General features: G+C 36.1%; 1 protein-coding gene across 2 annotated transcripts in view; it reads right to left on the bottom strand.

Moving 5' to 3' along the window:
- The window catches only part of cyth1a (cytohesin 1a), a 63079-nt gene extending 45035 nt beyond the window's left edge, over window positions 1-18044 (bottom strand). Inside the window, exon 1 of one of the 2 annotated variants that reach the window (XM_046865782.1) lies at window positions 17932-18044. In XM_046865782.1, coding sequence (XP_046721738.1) covers window positions 17932-17950 — 19 coding nt within the window. In that variant the 5' untranslated portion in view covers window positions 17951-18044. Of the gene's footprint in view, window positions 1-6309; window positions 6606-17931 lie in introns of those variants that run through there. The other variant, XM_046865780.1, reaches the window with a different exon arrangement.
- Window positions 18045-18641: the final 597 nt, after the last annotated feature.

Genomic DNA, 18641 nt, shown 5'->3' with positions numbered 1-18641 from the left:
CTTGTACTATGGTTCATACTGAAAAAACAGCCAAAGACCCCAGAACAATGTCATTAAGCATTATAAAATAGGACATAAACTTATGAGGCAGTGAGACAATAAAAGCTTAAAACTAAATATTCAGAGTGATTGCCTAAAGTCATGCAGGGTTCAGAAAAATGACTCATTATCATGCATTAGATTCAAATCATGTCTTGTTTTTGGCTTTATTTCTTAGTTTGTGGTGTCAAGCAGAGGCGTGGTGACAAATCAGAATATTTAAAAAATCAATTCCACTGAGATTTGTACAAAAGCAATTTAATTTGTTTGCCTTAATCATGTCTTTATTGTAAAAGTCATTTGGGTAAAGCCTGACACATTGCTGGGAATAAGAGACGTAGGAGAGACTGGGTAAATAATATCGTGTGCTAGTTTTACACCACATTTAATGACCTGCTTGGGGAAAACCCTCACAATCCTTGTATTTCTCTACACGTTGCTAATAAGTTACAGGAACTGTCACAGAATGTGGGATTTATAGGACGAAGGGAGAGCTCAGCGGTATCATTTATGACCTTCCTGTAATGCTTTACTTACTCAACATCTGTTTATATGACATAAATAACAAACAGTAAATTGTTCTTCTGACTAAGCATCATTTTAACCATTACTATAACAAGACAGCAAGTTGTAACAGCTAGAAATAAAACATGATTCGACTTTTCTTTTTTTTTCCTAATTAAAGCTTTTTTATTGCATATATTATCCTGAACACTCAATGACCATACTGGGCTAAAGTATCATCTGAACCAACACGACACATCCTCATTATCCTTGACATTTCACTGAACACTACCACATTGCTCAACAGCCTCACAGAACTAAAGGGTGTGAATTGATTTACAAATGCCAATGATAATTGAAAGTCTGAACCTATACACAAAGATATAACACTAAAGGTGCACATTGTTGGGAATAAGGATGTGAGAGTAATTACATAACATTGTGATAGAGGCAGTTTTTTTTTACCACCACAAGATGGTGGAGTCTGAGTCTTTTCGCCTGTGGTTGTCCTACTGTCCATTGAACAAGATCAAGAAAAAATCAGGGTCATATGTCTGAAATAAGTTTTCTTCAGTAGTTTCCTTAATGAATGAAGTATATTGTAGGGATATTTCAAGCATACAGAATATGTCTTTACCATTTTATATGTAAATTATTATAAGTATATATATAATGGTAAACACATACACTGTATGTGTGTGTGTGTGTGTGTGTGTGTGTGTGTGTGTGTGTGTGTGTGTGTGGACAAAAGTATATAGACACCTGACTTGTTCCCAAAATTGATACCAAAGCACGCAAGTGTAAAAGATGTCATTGGATGCGATAGCATTACATTACCCCTCACTTGAGGCCAAAACCTGTTTCAGCATGACAATGATTCTGTGCACAAAGCCAGCTTTTTGAAAATATGGTTTATATGTGTTGAAGTAGAAGATCTTCAGTGGCCAACTATAAAGCTCTGAACTCTGAACCCTATTGAAGACTTTTTTGATTTAATGCAACACTGACTGCACTCCAGTTCTTCTCACCCTACATCACTACCTGACTAACAACCTGAATAAGCACAAATCTCTACAACCACAATCTAAAATATCTTCCCAGAACATTGGTTAATTATTATAACAGTAAATGTGAAATAAATGTGGTATTAGATGTATAGAAATCATGTACAAATCTTATGGTCACGAGTCCACAAACTTTTGTTCATGTAGTGTAGGTATATGGACAGCTGAGTGCAAACCTGCATATGTTTAGAATTTAAAGTTTCACAGATGTCTGTTTATTCTCATAAGTAATATTTCATTACTAACACTGATTTTTATCAAGTGGCTATTCTCTAACTTGTATGTCAATGCTTTGACTTTAAAACCGCCTTCATATTTATATATATTTAGCAAATTTTATATTTAGCTGCAAAAAAATCATCCTGATATCTCAGTTCCAACTCAACCGGCTGTCATACCTGCACCTGTAAATCAGGTCTGGTTACATCAGTGCTTTTTAGTGTTTCTGTTTAAACAATTTCTCTAAAAAACTGAAAAAAGGGAAAAACCTGGACCATACCCATGTAAACATGAAAATGTCTGATTAAACCAGAGGCCCCTGCAATGTCACACATTTTTCTTGAAATGTAGTTTTTTGGAAATGCATACATTACATAGAATGATGTATTCTCCTACAGATAATAGTGATATATAAATGTATACTAATAAGTATCTTGGCATTCAAATAAAATTAGAAAGAGGTTTCCTTTTTTTGTTCTAACTGCTAAATTGTTATCTTTGATAGAAACAATCATTTGGTACACTTCACTAGAAGACTGGGTTGCTTATCCTGAAGCAGCTAATGCATGCTTTCATGGGTGCATGTTATCTAATGAATCAAGCTTTTATGTCCGGAGTGTGAAATAATTTGCTGAAGCCAATCCCAAAATCCACATAAATGTGCTTAACAAACACGCTCCGTTCATGTCGTGTTTCATACAATGCTAAAGTTCAGGCACCGAGGTGGTGGAATGAACTTCCCCTAGCAGAGTCCCTGATTATCTTCAAACGACGACTGAAAACCTACCTCTTCCTGAAATACCTAAATTAGCACTTTCCAAGTTTGTAGAATTCGAGTTATATTTATATTGAGTTTGTAATCTTGCGTACCAGTGTAGATTTATTCATTACTAGAGACTCAAAGCACTTTTGTACGTCGCTCTGGATAAGGGCGTCTGCTAAATGCCACAAATGTAAATGTAAATGTAAATGCAATAACGCCTTCCAATATCTAATATTGGATATAAACCGCTGCAACAAATTCTATAAAAAAATAAAATGTATTTTTAGAACAGGGAATAATGCGCATAAAAAGAAAAGTTCTTTGAATTGATTTTTATTCTATTCATAATTTAATTTTTCTTTCTTTTATTTTTGGTCATATTTGCAGTGTAAATGCTTTATGTGTGAGAAAGTTTAAGTGCAAAATATTTCAGTTAAAAAGAAAATCTAAGCTTTAAGAAAATACAATATTAGTATTGGTATTGACTGATACTCCAGGTTTCATTATTGACATTGAAAAAGGTGGTCTCTGTAGTTAAATGATCACCAAGGCTGAAGAGAACTCCAAAGAAAAATCCAACAACACAGCAAGAGTTCAAACGTTTCATCAGTCAGTAATAACTCGGCTCAGATCTTATTCAGGCACAGGTAATGTCAAGACTTCTCAATTACTGCATACACAGACTGTGCTGAAGGGGAAATTCCCACACTACTATTAATAAGATGTACTGTATGGCCAAAAGCATGTGGACACCTAACTGTCACACCCATATGTGCTGATTCCAAAACTTTGGGTATTAACCTAGAGATGGTTGTTTTTGCTATTACATCCATTCTTCTGGAAATGCTTCCCACTCTATTTTAATGTGTGGCAGCAGGGATATGTGCTCATCCATAAGAGCATTAGTATGCTCAGATACTGATGTTGGGTGCATATCAGATGTTGGGAGCATATCAGACTGTGTTCTAGTGAACTACAGGTCAGTTTTCTGGCCCATTCTTGTGTTCAAGTCGTACATATTGACTTTTGGCATAATCAAATTTGTTTAGGGGAAAAAGTTCTTGAAAAAGGTCTCCGATATATGTCCTAATTTATGTAGAACAGCACTAAGTACAAAATGCTGCCACTAATTAGCCTTTAGGTGGCTACATCTGGCTCATTATAGACAGAGATACTCAATTTTTTGTCACCCCCCAGCACCTAGGAATTATGTATACTTAAATCACCTTTAGATAAAGTATGTCCTTTTGATATAAATGAGCAAACTGAACAGCAAATGAGAGGTCTCTGGATCATTGTTTCACTCTAAAATAATTTAAATAAAAAAATAAAAAAGAATAGAAGTAAACTATCTACAACTATCTGTACAGGGCGAGACAGTGTTATATTCTCCAGTCGATCAGAGTGCTACTAATTAATCTGAGCTCATGTATGTTGTAGAGGAAGCATTGGTTAACAGGTGTTTATTGCTTAGTGAAATGGTAGAGCTGTCAGCTGGGTGGAAACTGGCACATGACCAAATTGGGGACAAACTGTGGAAAGAACCCTTTTACAGAAAAATATTAGATTAGACATATTTGACCTCAGCCCATAAAAGCCTCCAGTAGTCCAATCATATTTTCCCATCCGAGTGGCAAAAATCACAGCTCGGCTTCTGTGTAGCAGCTCATTATGTTCCTGTAACACACAGCCCCCTAAGCCATGTCCACCCTCGATGAAAGCATAGCTATCAGACAGCCTCAAATTACCGCTCTCTAAAGAACAGTGCCTTCCTGCTACACAAACATACGCTGCCACAAACCTAACCACTATCTAGTGCGATTTTCCATTTCTCTTATTGTCCTCGACCAGCCATGCTGTCAGTAAACTTTTAATTTGTCTTTCTGAACACAGACAGCAAGAAGCAACAATCAGTTCGCAAGAACAAATGTAATGTCCTGTTTTTGTTTGTGGACTGCTTCCTGCATTATTTCAAAGTAGAAAGCAACCATTTAAAGCTCGGGTGGCCAAATGATGGGCAGTAAACAGCCCCTATGCCTTTTGTGCAGCTGAAATGCAGAGCCAGTGATTAAAGGTGACAAGGTCTTCCAAACATGTGCATCTGATGAGCATAGGAAAACAAAGCTGCTTGCTTCTAGCATTTCTTGGAGGCAGCCAAAACCAGAAACATAATCTTAAGAGATCTAGGCTTATCAGGCAAGTTCAATTTAAGGACTTAATATCTCTGTTCTCTTTACCTTTCTGCAGAACGAAGGCTTACCAAATTGAAACGATGATCATTTCGAGATGTTTTGAAATAGAAAAGCCTCCAAAATACATCCGAGAAAATGTGTTTTAGGATGCGCAAAAACAGAATATTTCACTTGGAAACACTAACGTTTATATTTAAATCCATTTGCAAAGCGCTTCTGGTGCTAATTTGCTTGTCGTTGCTGCACTTTCATTATTCTATTATTATGTTTTATTATTGGAATCAAAAGATGTTTTTAACAATTTCAAACAAATGATAAATGTCACACTGCCTTTCCCAGAGTTCAATCCAGCTATATAATAGAGTTGCATTGAATTAGGGTGCATGGCCAGCATCTGGCTTGGATAGTTAGCGACCTAGTGAATGATAAGAAATAGCTTTGACTGAAGATGTTGGTATTAGTGTTAATGTTGAAGTAACGCATGAGGACATGGAGCAAGACTAAATAGAAGATTAGAGCTCTGCTTCATCGTTAATCATGCTTTTTTTTTTTACTAGAATACGAAGCAAGGGCTAATTCCCAATTACAGCGATATTAGTTAGTAGGTGAATGACATTGTGCGTTATGAAACAGTTAACTGAAGTAAAAAAATTACATTTCAGTTTAAAATTAATTTTGGAGACTGTTAAGGATTGTATCTCTACTATATTGTGTGACAGGGTGGCTTTTTTACAGTTTTAAATATTCACAGTTAAACTTGTCTCACACTTTCCTGTTGCACTTGTTGACTTGTGAAAAGTTTCAAATCTTCAGAGGGTGCAATCTTATTGGTTCTCTACATTTCCATGTATGTTCAGATCTATATCTTGGGGTGAAAAGCGGATTGTGTCAAAGTCTTCAAAAAAGATTTTCCTGTCAGAAACCAGTGCATTTAGTAGCTTATACATAAAAAAAAATGTATGCAGGAAGCACATATGCATGAAAGATTCCTACACATGGACACATTTCCTGTATGTGCACTTTAATGTATATGCACTTCTATATGCCTTTTGAATGAAACAGTAAAAAAATTTACAGGTTAAATTATTTAAGACAGAAATACTTATGTCTAAAATCAATCTCTGATATGTCCTTGTTTTTGCCTTTGCTTAATGGTTTTCAAGTGTCACTGTATATCAGTTCAAATAATTTTCCAAATATTCAAGAGTCAACAGAAATATTTATTTAGTTTTTTTTGTTTGTTTGTTATTTTGTCACTAGTTTAAAAAACCTTTATCAATAAACTGCATATACCACACGAATATATACCACACCTCCATCCATCAGCTTTAACATGATTTAACATGTTTTTCATTGTTTGGCTTTCCAAAGCCCACAGAAACTTTACAACGATACACACTATATAGATAGTAAAAAGGTAGAGGCAGAAAGTATGCTGTAAGCTGATAAGAGCTGTAGAATAAACACTTAGAATACTAAGAATAAACATTGGCACTTTCTCTGCCATCTCTATTCCTCCATGTCTTACCTGGAGATGGGATCGCCACTGGCGGATACATGAAAGCCTGTAGGCTGGACACACACAGTTCACCTACTGTCCCCATTACTTTGCTTTATGAAAGTGATTAGTTTTTTTGCCACCACAATAAATTCGTCCTCACTCTCGCCTCTCCTGTGACGTCCTCTTTCTCGTCTCCAATTTTAAACTGTCAGAAGATAAGTGTGTGTGAAATACAGTTCAGTGGGCATTGTCGAGGACTTTCAGCTGGTTACTCCATGGTTGCTCATGTCCTCTTGTGTAAGTCTTAGTGAATGTTGTGAGACAGCGAGTGTGTGGAAATCCTTGTACAGATCTCTGCAATCGCAGCCTTCCTCTCTATCTGTACAGGGTTTTAAACCGAGTGCTCTTTCTGCCTCCTCTTCTGTTGCGCTCTCTCTCTCTCTCTCTCTCTCTCTCTCTCTCTCTGCCTCGATTCTCTTCTGATTTGCTAAATGACTACATAAAATATGCAGTGTACTATAAGATCAACACATACCTTGTCAAAAAAACATACACGTCATTGTGGTTGTGCTACAGTCAGCATACTATTTTACACAATGTGGCACAACCCACTCAACATTTTCTGTCTTCACTAGAAATTACACAACACGCACACACAAAGATAAAGAAAAGAGTCCCACTCATTTATCAGAACAAGGAAAAATGTGGTAAGAAGTATCTTACGGAAACCCAATTAGAATTTTTTTTTTTATTATTGTGGTCTTTAATTCAATGCTTAAATGACGTGTCTCATTTCTCACTATGCTTCACAGTTGATTCATCTTTCAGGGTCTTTTTTCCACCAGCTCTTTCAGCAGTTAAGACTAATAAAAAAAATAAGGCATTAATAAAGATGGTGTTGTTGCTTGGCAACAGGTGGCATAGGCAATTTGCTCATATTTTAGAAATAAATGTTCAAGATCCAGGGTGTATGGTGGCACATGGACACTGAGGTGAAAACATTAGTCTACGCTGAACACACAAACCTGAAAACCTACACACAATGATTAGTTTTGATATAAATAATGCAGTTTCCTTCCCAGTGGATCGTTCATGAAGGTCTTAGTCATCACTCCACATACCCATCCCTTCACATTTTATATCACTTTCTAAGCTTTTAAGCCTTTTGATGAAGCCTCAAAACGCTTTGATGCCTTTAAGGACCCTTCAGAACTGTTTTATAATAGAGCAGCTTATGGACACTTTACTACTGGGATTTGGTCATTATTATTTGGTTTTGACTCTGAATATAATTGTAGCTCATGCTCAAGCATTATTATATTATTATAAAACAATATTATAACAAAAATAACTAAATATATATATATATATATATATATATATATATATATATATATATATATATATATATATATATATACAGTGAGGAAAATAAGTATTTGAACACCCTGCTATTTTGCAAGTTCTCCCACTTAAAAATCATGGAGGGGTCTAAAATTGTCATCGTAGGTGCATGTCCACTGTGAGAGACATAATCTAAAAAAAAAAAAAAAATCCAGAAATCACAATGTATGATTTTTTTAACTATTTATTTGAATTATTTTACAAATAAGTATTTGAACACCTGAGAAAGTCAATGTTAATATTTGGTACAGTAGCCTTTGTTTGCAATTACAGAGGTCAAACGTTTCCTGTAGTTTTCACCAGGTTTGCACACACTGCAGGAGGGATTTTGGCCCACCTCCACACAGATCTACTCTAGATCAGTCAGGTTTCTGGCCTGTCGCTAAGAAAAACGGAGTTTGAGCTCCCTCCAAAGATTCTCTATTGGGTTTAGGTCTGGAGACTGGCTAGGCCACACCAGAACCTTGATATGCTTCTTACAGAGCCACTCCTTGGGTATCCTGGCTGTGTGCTTTGGGTCATTGTCATGTTGGAAGACCCAGCCTCGACCCATCTTTAATGCTCTAACTGAGGGAAGGAGGTTGTTCCCCAAAATCTCGCAATACATGGCCCCGGTCATCCTCTCCTTAATACAGTGCAGTCGCCTGTCCCATGTGCAGAAAAACACCCCAAAGCATGATGCTACCACCCCATGCTTCACAGTAGGGATGGTGTTCTTGGATGGTACTCATCATTCTTCTTCCTCCAAACACGTTTAGTGGAATTATGACCCAAAAGTTCTATTTTGGTCTCATCTGACCACATGACTTTCTCCCATGACTCCTCTGGATCATCCAAATGGTCATTGGCAAACTTAAGACGTGCCTGGACATGTGCTGGTTTAAGCAGGGGAACCTTCCGTGCCATGCATGATTTCAAACCATGACGCCTTAGTGTATTACCAACAGTAACCTTGGAAACGGTGGTCCCAGCTCTTTTCAGGTCATTGACCAGCTCCTCCCTGATTTCTCACCTTCCTTAGGATCATTGAGACCCCACGAGGTGAGATCTTGCATGGAGCCCCAGTCCGAGGGAGATTGACAGTCATGTTTAGCTTCTTCCATTTTCAAATGATTGCTCCAACAGTGGACCTTTTTTCACCAAGCTGCTTGGCAATTTCCCCATAGCCCTTTCCAGCCTTGTGGAGGTGTACAATTTTGTCTCTAGTGTCTTTGGACAGCTCTTTGGTCTTGGCCATGTTAGTAGTTGGATTCTTACTGATTGTATGGGGTGGACAGGTGTCTTTATGCAGCTAACGACCTCAAACAGGTGCATCTAATTTAGGATAATAAATGTAGTGGAGGTGGACATTTTAAAGGCAGACTAACAGGTCTTTGAGGGTCAGAATTCTAGCTGATAGACAGGTGTTCAAATGCTTATTTGCAGCTGTATCATACAAAAAATAGTTTAAAAATCATATATTGTGATTTCTGGATTTTTTTTTTTAGATTATGTCTCTCACAGTGCACCTACGATGACAATTTCAGACTCCTCCATGATTTCTGAATGGGAGAACTTGCAAAATAGCAGGGTGTTCAAATACTTATTTTCCGCACTATATATATATATATATATATATATATATATATATATATATATATATATATATATATATATATATAAAATCTCTAACCTTTTTATTTATACAAAATCTGTTTTCAGTAATTTTATACTTACTTTATTTTTCATATATGTGTATATTAATTAAACTTTAAATAAGGTCAACACCAAAAAAGAAAATATAGAAAAAAGGTATGAAAGGTCATCTGGATCCAATCTCATTCTTGCCATGACATGTCTTTAGCTAGGCTACAATGTAAAATAATAGTTTGCTTATAATAATTTGCTTTTTCTCATTACTTTAAAATGCAAATTTGAATAGCTTTACAATTATAATTTTATTATAAATATCTCACATAAACACACTGACTAAATCACCCAGGACTTTCAGTAATTTGTTCAGTAATTTATTTACAGTAACACACTTTCCCACTATTTGGATAATGAACATTTTTGCCTACCCTGTACAGTAAAATGGGTTAAAATATAATTTTCATCTAGCATCAGCGATTGCTGTTTTTCTTTACAGAATTTGACCTTGTGTTTAGTGTTTTAGTCACCGCTCTCACTATTTTGAATAAACAGGCTGCAAATAATAATTCATCTCTAAATTGCGTTGATGCAAATCGGCAGAATAAAGCTCCATTTTTTTTAATACTTTAAAATCCAAAATACATGATGACATCTTACATAGCTGCATCACAGGCTGCGTTTTTATTGCGTGCCTGTTTAGCTTCTCGCTTAGCAACCTCAGAGGAATGCATTCGTTTCAGCGCCACCCAAATGCATTCACACGGTGGAAACTATATAATAAACTGTGATAATAACTGGTTCCACTTTAGATAAGTAACAGTTGTTTATATTCAACAGTGGGGAACAGTAACAAAGTAAATGTAATTCGTTATTGTACTTAAGTAGCTTTGTCGCATATCTGTACTTTACCCTTTACTTTACTTAATATAGTACTTTGGATACTGAAGTACATTTAAAGGCAAAAACAATTTTACTTTTACTCACTAATATATTACCTATATATTATTATATATATACCTGTATCTCTACTTTTAGATCCTTGTCTTATGCTGTCCATCTTGATTGGTGAACTAGTGTACAGTACAGGTTTGTTACAGTTATGGAGGCCCCTCATCCAAGCAGGAGGCCCTAAGCAATTGCCTGTTCTTCCTTTAGTTCCAGCTCTATCATAAGATTATAAACATTACAAAATAAGGTTCACGTGTATTTGTTTAGCATTAAATCAGAGTTAGATCAGTTTTACTGGTTGCATTCTAGTAAAAACGTAATGATATTTTGAAGTCATATACTGTGAATGTGCATTATGCTCAGAGTTCTTGTGATAAAGTATTGAAACAGTGAACTGCTGGGATTGTGGGAAAGACCTTGGTGAACAGAAATATACAGAAAATCTGATAACTGCTGGTAGACACTGAGAAACATAGAGAGACAGAATGTTATGACAAAAACATTTGTTTTTTTATGTTGAAGGATAAATAAAAGAAAGACACACAAGATGGGAGAGAAAGAGAGACTGTAAAAAAGAACTAAAGATAAAATCGTGAGGTCATGATGTTGGACCACATCAAAGGAGAAGAAAAGACAATGTCCATTTCCCTCTGACTCGGCCAGTGTTTCACGCTTCACATTTGTTTTTGCACTTCTACTTTTCAAAAACAATGAAACCCATGAGAATGTTGAATAATGCATTGATCCTGTTTTTATTCCATGTCCCTTCAACTAGAAATACTTAATCAGGAATTTAGATAATGAATTCCATGAACCTGTATAGATTTATTAAATTGTGTAATATACTAGTTATAATAGGCTAGTTATAATAGTCATATTGCTTTGTATTAGTAAATTTTTTTACTAATCTAATACATTAGACCCAATTTGTCATAATTTATACCACAGTTTGTTTTTGAGGTATAGTGGTTTGGATTCCAAGGTTCTAAATCTGCCTGAAGGCTCTACCCCTAAAATTCTTGACACTTTGTTTGAAACAACGCTAAAATGTTTCCCCCTGGTGGCCATTCAATGTACTACTATTACGAAGAGCTCTATACTGTCGTCTTTCAAGCATTTCTCAATTTAGTATTCAGACCAACAATGTACTTAAATTAAAGGTTAAAAATTCGATTGAACTGTTTGAAAACTTTTTTTTGCTCCAAATGTAAAATAGTGAAAATTACACCTAATTTATAGATCAAGCTATCTTTTTTTTTAAACTTGTGAATCATTTGGTTGTGTGGCACTCTTAAACAACCCGAATATGAAATAACTGATCAACCATCACCATGTAATCCATCACTGGCTTCATCCGACATTTTGGCTTCAGTTTATATGTTAATAAAGTAATACATTTAATTAGTAAAAAAAAGTTAGAAATATATGAGAAAGAACGTGCTTTTCAAAAGCAATAAGAGAGGGACGGAAAATAGAAAAGTCCTCATGTAGTCCTCATGTTGTTATGCTGCACACAATATTTGTGGACACTGTTCTACTAGTTTGTCTGCCATCTCTGAATATGTGGCTTCATTTTGTATCATATTTTTTTATGTGCATAGATAAAATTCATGTCTTACTTCCAGTTTGGCATTGTTAGATTATTAATATTGTGCATTTTAGAGCATCATATTTGGTACTGTAAGAGATTGATGACTACACTACTGTGTGATTAAATTAATATAGAAATATAGACAGGTTTCGCTCTTGATAAAAACCCATTTTCTCCTTCCTCTGCTTTCCATATCGAATATACATTTTGTTTTTCAACTGCGAATTGCGAAAAGAAATACAATGTTACCTTATGAAATTCAATGAATGTCATGTTTTTGTGTAAAAAGTTCATTTTATTACTGTATTTGTTTTGTTTTCAACAAAATGAGTGCTGTATTGCCTAAAAAATTATGAATTCTCTGTACGTATGCTGACCACACAACTAATATTTGATTATTATTTATTAGAAATGGTTCCAGGAATGGGCTCTGGACCTACTACAAACCTGATCAGGATTAAAGGCTTATGGATAATGATTAAAGAAGGTAACTGTGTTATCCAGACATGCTCCATCCTGGTGCTTTACTACTGGTTGGAGTTCTCATTATTTAAAAAAACTTGCTGCTGCTGAAGATAGCCCACATGGACAACCTTAAAATAAAGTCTTATGTCTCCATCAGTGAACAGTTGACAGTTATACAGTAGAAGTCTCAGTGTTAAAGTGGAGGCTGTAAACATATTTATTTAGTCAAGTCTTTTATCAGTATATTTTTCTTAGGTAAAGGAGCAGATCTGGAGGGATCATGGATGTAGAGTGTTTAGTGAACTGGGTTCTCCCTTTTAGTGATGCTGCTATAGCAAGTCTTCCACAGTGTCCCTAACTTTTATACAACAATAAGGATACTTAATAATCCATATTTCTCTCTCTCTCTCTCTCTCTCTCAGTCGAGTTGAACATGCTCCTAAGGTATCAGTGTCCAGTGTTTCTGCTTCTCGTTTTTCCTCTCCTCTCCTCTCCTCTCCTCTCCTCGGATCTGTGCAGCCAGTGGATCCATGAAATTACGGAGTAACACATGAGCTTTGAGGATGGATTTGGACTGTACTTCATGTGAACAGTCTGCTGCAATGTAGCTGTAATAAATGGACATTCTGTGCCACCTAGTTGAGGACAGGTTCCTCTTGATTCTGGTTCCTCTTAAGGTTTCTTCCTTATGCCATCTCGGGAGTTTTATCCTTGCAACAGTCACCACAGGCTCATCAGGGACAAACGTACTTATAAAGAACATCTTATTAATTCTTTATCACCACATTATCTGTGTAAAACTGCTTTGAGACAACGGCCATTTTTTTACTAAACGTCCATGTTTTACTAAATAGAAGGGAGTTTTATTATTTACGACTGCAAAATCATGCAGATGAGTCCAGTTCCTCTCAAGGTCCTTCCTCAAAGCTTACACATACCATTTTAGGAAGTTGCCGTTGCCTTTGGCCTGAACATTAGAGATACACTTATACATTTGAAATGTACATCCTGAATTCATATATATTTTTAAAGCTGCTTTGTGACAATCTGTTTTACTAAAAGTGCTATACTTCTTTGCATGCAAAGGAGATGCTTCATTTTATACAAGTTTTGCTAACACTAGCAAATTAAAACATTTGAGTGAGCCGAGGCCAGGTAGCTATAACACTAACATCACTGTGTAGTATAGGTTGTTCAGTATAGACAGAAAAGCACAATTTTTAACATAATTTTTATTTACATTTTTTATTTTTTTTTTACCATAACTGGATGCTAATCTCTGCTATTTGATTCTATGTTGCGTATAGTCCTTGATATCTGTTTAGTGAAGTCTAGTTTAAAAATGTCATCCTTTGAAAAGTTTTCCTTGAAAATTTGTATTCATTTTCAATAATACTGACGTAAACTATACATTCACAAAAAAGAAAATAGACCAATACCTTTGTATAGTAAGAAAGTGAAATTACTTAACAAAAGAAAGGAAAAAGTATTTTTTAATCCAAAACTTCCCTGTCAAAGTTTCAGAAAATGTAAAGACAAGCTGTTTGATTACTGTCTTATCATGTCATTTGATTATAGATGACACTTCTGTATAAGATTCTTAAGAATTTATTTGAGAAATTAGACCCTTCAGAAGCAGAAATTACCCGGAAGGCAGTGCAATCTGATACAGTTTCCTTAGTGAAACAGCAGAATCATGCTAAACAAAGCTTTAGCTTAAGCTAATTTGCTAATTTGCCACAGCTAACTACAACATTTATTCATGTCAAATAAAATAGATTGCTGCTTTACTTTAGTGTCAAACCTGTAAGTCTCGGTTTGTCTAGAAAATTCTTTGTGCTGTATTAATCTTTTATGTCTTTTACAGAAAGAAACCAGGAAGTGTTTCATTTGATTTGATGTGCCTACTGCATGAAAAAGCATAGCATTTGTATTGCTATCAAGGTGAAAAGTACTACTGCAATATACATCATCACTGATGCTCTCCTTTCTGAAGCAAGTGGAAATGTATGTAATGTAAATGTACACTTCTGACTTGAGTCAATAATTACTGAAAGATAGCTGAAAAGGAAAAACAGAGTCTACACACCCACACAACTTCACTAGCATGGGGTGTGTGTGTATGTGTGGGTTGCGGGAAACACTGTTGTTTTGCCTTCAAGTGTGTGGTCTCATGGAAAATTATTAAGAAGTTCTTTGCAGATATTCACTACTTTTGTTCTTTGTATAAACACTACCCTGGTGAGAGAGGTCTCTGCTAGGATGACCTAGTAATAGCCCTTTCAGTAAAGCATGTGGTATGCCCTTCACAATCTCCAAATCTATTTGAACACCTATGAGAGATGTGGAGCAACAGTGTCCACCATCCTCATAAAAAAAAAAAAAACACACACTAGAAGATCTTCAGTAAGAATGGTGTTCATTTTTCACTACACTTGCTGAGACTTGTAGATATCACTGACCAATGAAATCTTGGTTGCTCAATACAATAGTAAGACACTTTATGCTGTTCTTAATCTTTTCGTCACTCATTTATATATAATGGCTATGCACACGTTTATAGAATATTGCTTACCTCATATGTCTGCACATAGATGAAGTTTAGAAGCTAAATGTAATCCCTTAGCAATGGCTAAAATGATTTGAAAATGCAGATGCACAAAATGGTAATAATGGACAAAAACAAGCAGGTTACATCCCGTTGATGGAACCTGTTCCATCAAAACAGTATGATAATGGTTAGGCTATGGAAGCAAGACAGCCAGAGGAGAGCATGCTGGATATCGAGTAAAACTGATTAGAGCTTGAGTTTCAAGGCGTAAGGTCAATTATAGGATTACAGAATGTTGTAATGGAGAGCAGTGAGTGGGACAGAGAGAGAGACGACTGCATAACATTTGAGGGGTAAAACAGACACAGGAAGTCAAAGATTTGAGGATAAACAGTGCTTTTGCTCACTGTAAGGTTCACAATGAATTAGAGGATTATTAGCATGAATTGCACATGAATTTCTCTTCTAGCGAATGGTATTGGAGAGTGGGTTGTGTATTTTGGTGAGTCAAAAGGTCCAAACTGTTGATTATTCTCTTGTAATAGGCAAGAAGTTATATAATTATTTATACACAAAACAACCTGGAACATGTAAATCCTATGTAAATCCACAAATGCATCAATTATATCAGAATCATGTGTTTCTGCTAATAGGTTGAATTGCGTTTTTCTTATGAAATATTCACTCCCTAGCCACTACTAGGATCGAAAGGTTCTATTAATGCTCATGTCACATGCCAGAATTGGAGTGCCATAAATGGTGGTTCTAGGAGGGCAGGTTTGATTATTTCAGAATTAGTGGACAGTAACGAAGTATTTCCATTTGGGGAGATTTTTACTTTAACTTTACAACATTTCAAAGTGAAATATCTTACATTTTACTCCACTACATTTTGCAAAATCAGTTGTTCCTTCTAAGTTGTAGGCTGAATTATCTTAAGTTGTAATCTTGCGTACCAGTGTACATTTATTCATTGCTAGAGACTCAAAGCACTTTTGTACGTCACTCTGGAGAAAGGCGTCTGCATGTGAATGTAAATTTATGAGTGGATACAAACTTAACTGGTCAAGCACGCAGCAAGACACCAATCAGGGTTGAGCACACACTCTGTTTTTAACTTGTTTTGATTGCCACTCGGTGGTATCTACTTGCCCCCCCAAAAAACACACAGTTCAGCAGCAAACAGAACATTTTGAGAGGAATAAATGATTTCTGACTCTAACAAAAGCCTTATTTGCACGACTTTTCTAAAATAGTTAAAAAGGTTTTGGGCCTAATGATCATTTTAATAGATATTAATCAGTATTTGACTAATTTATATCATTCCGTTAATAGATTGGTGTGCTAAGAGTAACAGAGTCTTTTCACATGAACTGCAGTGATTAAGTACGAGTCTTGTGACAGAAATGATAATAGGAACATTATAGCCATAATCAATCATAGTACTTTGAAAACTTAAGCACATTTGAAAGTTTAAAGGGAGCATGTATACTTTAACTGCAGTAATATTTTACAGAGTGTATCTCTACTTTAACTCAAGTACATGGATTGTGCACTTTGTCTGCCACTGTTACACATTATGGTGCAAAAAACATCCAGTGAGTGGTAGTTTTGCAGATGGAAAGTCCTTGGTGGAAAAAGATGTCAGAGAAGAGTGGCCAGATTGGTTCAATCTGGCAGAAAGGTTACAAAACTTGTAAACTGAGCCAAGCACAGGATTCTAAAGCCTGACATTTGCAAATGCTCAATCTCATTTTCAGCTGCAACATGCAAGATGGAAGGGTCAGAATTAGGTGGACTATAGCTTCAATATGCCTTGTGCCCAAAAGTCCTGCTTGTTGAGAAGAATGGTTTCACAGTACACACTGTGCCTTTTAATACCAACTGAGCATGAAATGTACAGCATGGACCAGAAGTTTTCCAACACCTTCTAGAATGCATGCCATGAAGGACAGACTCTTTCTTTGGTCAAACTGGGATCTTGCCAAGTATAACTATGTTGTTCCTGATAAAGTAGCTGATAAATTGCTGTTGTGTTCAATGCTCTCTGAAAACATTGAAGCCTGTTTTAGCCACAAGATACCAATAAATTCAACTAAAAGCATTAAAAAAAAATGCTTTCACTTAAACCAATAAATACTTTTACATTAAAACTTTCATTTATTCATTTGATCAACTCTTGTTCCAAACAATTGTAGTCGTTCATATGTAATTACCACCAAATAACAAATCAAATCCAGGGGCTATTAACATGCAGAAATCAATGATAGTGGATCTCCTGCAACAGATCACTGCAAACCACAGACTATTCTGAGATGTGCTATTCCTAGATGCTTCGTGCACTCAGCAAGCTGACCAATGAATAATTAAGATCTTTCCATCTTTGATGGAGCAGAGCAATAAAGTATGGCCATTATGACCATAAAATGATCATACTGTAAACCACTGTGGATTATACAGTAAAACATTAGAGCAGGAGTGCCTGGAGTGCCAGTTTGTGGCATCGGCTGTAAACAACTCTGCATCGCATATGAGGAGTTACACAAAGTTCTAGGCCACAGGTTTTCAGAGCTGGTCCTAGAGCACCCTGTGTTGCATGTTATTGTCTTCCATGGAAGACAACTCAGGATGTGCTGTTAATTAGTGGATAAGTTGAATGAGGTATATTAGGAGCAGGACAAGCACTGAATATTAAATCTGCAAGACGGGTAAACTCCAGAACCAGAGTTGTAAACCCTAAAAAAACAACTATCCTGGTTATTAAATGTGATTATAAAAAAGGACCTGGGTTGAGCACTGTACAGAAATAAAATGATGCAGAATCAGATAATTTAATAAATCACACCTCCTGCCTTATCTAGCATTTGTTAATAGATGAGATGATTTCTATCCTCCAAAACTTGGCATGCACCTCAAGCTATTTCTCATTTAGAAAAGCAAAGAAATGACCCCCCAGGAACAAAAAATGACGCTACGTGCTTCTAGAAGAGACGATTCTATCAGTCACGACTCTGCATCACGAAGAACCATGAATGTGCTATAAAGGATGCGCTCTTACCGTGGCTTTCCGCCTCCATGCCGGTGCTGTGGGAGAGTATGAGAGTGGGAGGCGCTGCTGGCGCAGTGCTGATCTCTGCTAAGTGCCGTCTTTCTCTCTCGCTCTTTCTCTCCCACTCCCCTTTCTCTCTTTCTCTCTCTGCAACGTTCTTGCACACCATCCTGCGCCACCTCTTGATACGCTTTTATACTTGCATGATTTATTTTCTATCTCTAGGACCCCTCCTTTTTAGCATGATGTCATGCCATGAGTAATTTGCTATGCATTAAGCCTACATTACACAATGTAGGGAACATGATACAGGAGGACCCTTCAGGGGTAATGGGAATGCCATGGTACTGTGTCTACTTACTCTGTATGTTCTTTCAGGATTTTTACATTAGTTTACAAGGTCCAGAGCTGATACAACTAGTACAACTGTTCTTCTAAGCAAGGAGCAATAAGAGGAATTCCTCAACCCAGTGGGCATACACTACTTTTAACCTCTACCTGATGGTATAAGAACCCAAACCCCAACAGCTTTGAGATCTAATGTATTTTGAAGTTTGAAAGGTGTTCACCATGGAATTGCTTGGTTAGCATGTTTGATAGTAGATAGTAAAGACAGTGTAAGGTCTTTTAGTGGTAATTTGTTTATAGGTTCTATTTTTCCTCTTTAGGTTAAGTCCTTGACTTTGTGAAAGAGCAAGTGTATTTATTTAACTAGAACA

This window comes from Silurus meridionalis, chromosome 14 (genome assembly GCF_014805685.1).
Source record: "Silurus meridionalis isolate SWU-2019-XX chromosome 14, ASM1480568v1, whole genome shotgun sequence".
Classification (NCBI taxonomy): Eukaryota; Metazoa; Chordata; class Actinopteri; order Siluriformes; family Siluridae; genus Silurus; species Silurus meridionalis.
This window is presented reverse-complemented; position numbering and strand designations above follow the sequence as displayed.